Below are 4,810 nucleotides of genomic sequence, written 5' to 3'. Positions count from 1 at the left end.
GTTATGCTTTTTTTTCTTTGGCCCAGAAGTTTCATTACCAAGGCCCCAATAGCTAGCCACATTAATAAAAGGTTTGATATGTTTATGAGACAAGTTAGATTGGTTCTTGGCCACATGAACGACCTGCAAATTCATTTTTCTTCACGTAGTTCAAAGGCAATCATGTGTACGTTGTCACTCTTCACTGAAATTTCAAGGATTGATTTTATAAGAAAATGTTTGAGCATCATATTTATATTCACTCTTTACTAAATTGCGTTTTGATTTTTCATTAGAGATGTCAAGTAGGAAATTTTATGCGTTGTTTTCCGGTGGTCATCGTAAAGTCATTTGTTGACTAGCGTTAATCCAACTACTATCTTAGTATTTACTGCAGCACCATGTTTTTTTACTTAAATTTTTTATGTGAACAAATGTATTCATTCTTCATTAGCTATTGTAGGATTCATTCGAATTATTTCGATTACACTCTTTCCCTAGAAAAATTTTGAGTTGTTCTTTTCCGTGAATAAATGTAACTTTGTTCACTTCTGTATCTTCTTTTATTGTCTTATTTGTTCATTCTATATATTTCCGATTATCTATAGAGAGAGAACTTTTAACCTCATTTTTAATTGATAAAACAGTTCATATTGAATATTACTCGGCTTGTATAAACTTTGGTTTTGGTTATTGTTGTTCTCGGTTCCAAGCTACATGTGATATGTATATATATAAAAAGTTCAATACTTTTTAGATGCTAATTAAATAGTTGATGATTTATTAATAATCTATGTAAGATAATTTTGTGAAATGATATTTGTTGAGTTTAGTTTAATAAATCAATGAAGCTCCGTTGGAAAATTTTCGGTATCCAACGATATGTTCCGTCACACTCCATAATGGGATCTATGTATGTATAGCAAAACCAATCAAGCATTTATTGGAGAGAATCATATATTTACATTTGTCCAGCTTTTTTATACAAAAAAGTTATCGATTTAGAAAATAATAAGATTCGTATAAATATCTATATTGAAATCAAGACAAGACTTCTGATCGAATGCGGTATAGATAATGTATTTAAAACAAGTCATGTTTAACATGAGAAATGAATAACAGTAAACATAATTTTCTAGAACTTAATGTTAGATTCATAAAACCAAATTGAAACACAAAATCTCAATATGTAATAGTGTCAGATTTTTTTTCACGATTGCCTGTTAAACATAGATTGATTAGTAAGGTCATTTCTTGGGTAACAATGGTAAAGAACAAAGAAGATACTCGTAAAAAAAAACAAAAAAAACAAAGAAGATACTCGTGTAGATTTCATTTATAATCATTAAACTGAGGAATTAATAAACAAAGTGCAAGTTATTTTTTAATGATGGAGCGTTGAAACATTGTCTAAACTTAGTATTCATGATTGTTTTAACATTGACAAATCACTAATTCATGAGATGGAACGCAAATAAAACTCAGCAAACGGACAATGTTTTTTCAAAACCAAACGATGGGGAGGCAATCCATTAGACCTCAAGCTATTTGCGTGTCGTCAATAACCTCATCAAAGCTCTAGAAAACTCTTGAATATCCAGGGAACAATGACACAATATCATCATTCAGTTTGTCTGACATCAACATTTTTTTGTCGAAAGAATGGTTTGTTCTGTCATATAAGTTGATGATTGATAATTTCTTCCTAGATCTGGGTATACATAATTGAAAAGCTTACGTTCAGATTCTTCAGTACCATCCTCGCTGAACATGATAAGCATCTCTTCTGGTAGTTAGATGTTTCCATTATCATCAGTTTGTTCAATTCCTCTTCCAACACCACGAAGGAACTCACAGAACAGGGGATCGGATCTTGCACGCATGTTTTCTGATAAAACAATTATCTCCATGCATCTGTAAGAATGAGATCTAATCAGACAGCCATCTATAGTTTGCTGCACAGTAAGCAGTAACCTTGGGTATAACAGGTAAAATTTGCATGAAATCCCCTCCTAACACCACCACTTTCCCACCAAATGGTTCTTTACTTCCAACAAGGTCCTGCAAAGTGCGGTCCACAGCCTCGATAGCAAACTATTTGCATGCCGCAACAATTGAGCTAGAACACCTTGTTTAGAAATTGAGCAGTAACTATTTGCATGTAAATCTATAGGGATTTTGAATCTAGAATGCGCTGTCCGACCCCCAGGGAAAATTGAAGCCGCAACACCTGAAGTAGCTGTTGCCAAAGCAATAAGACCTTGGGATCTAATGGTTGCAAGCAAGGCACGGTACAGAAATGTTTTGCCTGTCCCACCAGGACCATTTATAAAGAAGACAGCACCATTTTTCGTTTTCATACTTTCAATAATCATATTGTGTGCCAGTCGTTGGTTATCATTAAGATGAAGATGTGCGACCAAGTCACCTAGAGAAATTGAAATGGACAACTCATCTGTAACTCCACAAATGAAATTCTCACTGTGCATAAATCTCTTCGGGAACATCAAGAGAATCCACAGAAAGGCATCGATTCAGTGCACTGTTGTCAATCCAACTCTTTCCAGGCATTTTTTTCACCCCTCTTTTCTGCATTCGGTTCAAAATTTTGTGAGAATCTTTCCATCGACCCACTGCCTTATAAATGTTAGCTAGTAGTACATAACTTAAGTGAAAATCAGGTTTCAGTTCAATCATTTTCTCAGCAATCCGTTCTGCAACAGTAGGGTCAGTAGAGGTAGCGCAAGCACCAAGCAAAGAAGCCCAAAGTGACGAGTCGTTTCTGAATACCGAATTCATAATCAGTTCTTCAGCTTCTTCTATCTTTCCACAACGACCTAAAAGATCAACCATGCAGCTATAATGTTCGATTCCAGCTTTGATCCCATAGTTGGACATTGAGATGAAATGTTTACGCCCTTCGTCAACCAAACCGCTATGGCTGCAAGCAAATATAACTCCGATAAAACTTATGTAGTCCGGTTTAATTCTTTCTTTAATCATCTGATCAAACAGTCTAACAGCTTCTCCACCTCTCCCATTCTGAGCAAATCCACTAATCATCGAGTTCCAAGTAATCAGATTTTTAACAGACATGTCCAAGAAAATTCTGTGAGCAAAATCCACGCAGCCACATTTTGCGTATAGATCAACCAAAGCCGATTCCACCACCACATCTCTCCAGCCACCCCTCTTCAAATATTGGCCATGTACCTCCTTTCCAAGCTTCTCAGCAGCCAAACCGGAACAGGCACGCAGAACCGTACCGAAACTGTAAAGATCCATTTCCATATTCCGGAACAAGTCAATAACCCTTTCGAAGTCGCCCTTCCGACAGTATCCCCCAAGCAACGCGCACCAAGAAATTGAGTTCTTACTGTTCATTCTATCGAAAACGTGCTGCGAGTCTTCCACCAACCCACATTTTGCATACATATCTACTAAACTACTATCAACAAAAACGTTCCCACTAAACCCACCAGTAATAACTTGGGCATGCACTTCTTTTCCTTGCTTCAGTCTTTCTAAATTTCCCAAAGCGGTCAAAGCACTCCCGAAAGTAAACCAATCTGGAAGAAACCCATATTTCCTAGACATCAAATAGAACATTCCCAACGCCTCCCTGTACAAATCGCTCCGAGTGAACGCAGAAATCACAGAAGTACAACAAATGGCATCTGGTTCAAGCATTCCATCGAACAGCTTGCGACAATCCCCCGGTTCAAAACTCCTCCCGTACATATCAATCAAAGCACCAACAATAACACAATTAAAGTCAAGTCCGCATTTTGTCACCAACCCATGTAAGCATTTCCCCAATCTCAACTCCCCCAGCTCCGCACAAGCTTTGACAACCGCTGATAAGGTGAAAGCATTCGGGTCAATGCCATAATCCAACATATCAAGATACAAGTTAATCGAGTCACGGGGTTTTCCTGCACGAATGTACCCAGATATCATCGAGCTCCAAGAAACGACATCCTTGTAGTACAACCCATCAAAGAGTTTTCGAGCATCATTAAAATCTGAACCAAGTTTGAAATACAGGGCCAAGAGAATGTTACCAACATAACGATCAATTTGAAGGCCAGACTTTATGATGTGGCAGTGGAGCTGAAGGCCGAGGGTGAAGTTAAAGGATTTGATGGAAGAGTGTACAATTGTGGCATATAATACTTGTTGGGAGACGATTTTCTCGCGGTTGGTCAAGGAGTTGAGCAAGGTGATGGCATCGGAGATTAAGCCTGCTTTGCAGAATCGGATAATTTGAGATGGTATGGATTGTGGAGATGCGTGATTTAGCGTGAAATGGCGTTTGAAGAAGAAATTCATCAATTTCAATTTCTCAAAATTTACATCTCATCCAATACAGCCAAGCTCGCGTTTATGGATTCTTTTTGCTCAATTATACCTACGTATGATTTACGTGTGGGCAGAAACCAAACCGGAAAACCACTGCAGCCGGTAGTTTTGAGTTCAGTGAGGTCAGTTAGAGGTGAGCAATAGGTTATAATCAATCGAACCGGAATTAGCAAAATAGAACCGGCCGATTTTATCTATTAAATCGGACCCATTAAAAATTGGTTATTTCAATTAGAGGTGTCAAAATGGGCTAGGTTCGTCGGGTTGACTCGTTCCGCTATACAAAATAGGTTGTTTGGTTGATAATTTCCCAACCTGCCTAAAAGACGGGCCGCCCCGCCTTGTGGTGGGTTGTGATGTGTTGTGGGTTGGCCCGTCAAAACCCGCCAAATTACATGTAGGCCCGTCCCGCTACCTAAAATAGATGAGTTGGGTTTATGTTTTTACAATCAACCTAAAAGGTGAGCCG

The 4,810-nt window shown here is 38.0% G+C and overlaps 2 protein-coding genes across 3 annotated transcripts; both read right to left on the bottom strand.

Annotated features, from left to right (window-relative positions):
- Positions 1–1,454: 1,454 nt before the first annotated feature.
- On the bottom strand, positions 1,455–4,429 carry LOC140864926 (pentatricopeptide repeat-containing protein At1g03540). Of its 2 annotated transcripts, XM_073269344.1 has the most exons (2): positions 4,044–4,429; positions 1,455–3,914 (listed from the first exon to the last, which is right to left on the bottom strand). In XM_073269344.1, exons 1-2 carry the CDS (start codon positions 4,309–4,311, stop codon positions 2,458–2,460), a joined length of 1,725 nt encoding a protein of 574 aa, XP_073125445.1. In that variant the 5' UTR covers positions 4,312–4,429; the 3' UTR covers positions 1,455–2,457. The 2 variants fall into 2 exon arrangements, with proteins under 2 accessions (XP_073125445.1, XP_073125444.1); XM_073269343.1 differs by having other exon boundaries at positions 1,455–4,429.
- Positions 1,773–2,339, bottom strand: LOC140861262 (uncharacterized). Its single transcript, XM_073264272.1, has 2 exons — positions 2,028–2,339; positions 1,773–1,934 (listed from the first exon to the last, which is right to left on the bottom strand). The coding sequence occupies exons 1-2, from the start codon at positions 2,337–2,339 to the stop codon at positions 1,773–1,775; spliced, it is 474 nt and encodes a 157-aa protein (XP_073120373.1).
- Positions 4,430–4,810: the final 381 nt, after the last annotated feature.

The sequence above is a fragment of the Henckelia pumila genome, chromosome 4 (genome assembly GCF_033568475.1).
Source record: "Henckelia pumila isolate YLH828 chromosome 4, ASM3356847v2, whole genome shotgun sequence".
NCBI lineage: Eukaryota > Viridiplantae > Streptophyta > Magnoliopsida > Lamiales > Gesneriaceae > Henckelia > Henckelia pumila.
This window is presented reverse-complemented; position numbering and strand designations above follow the sequence as displayed.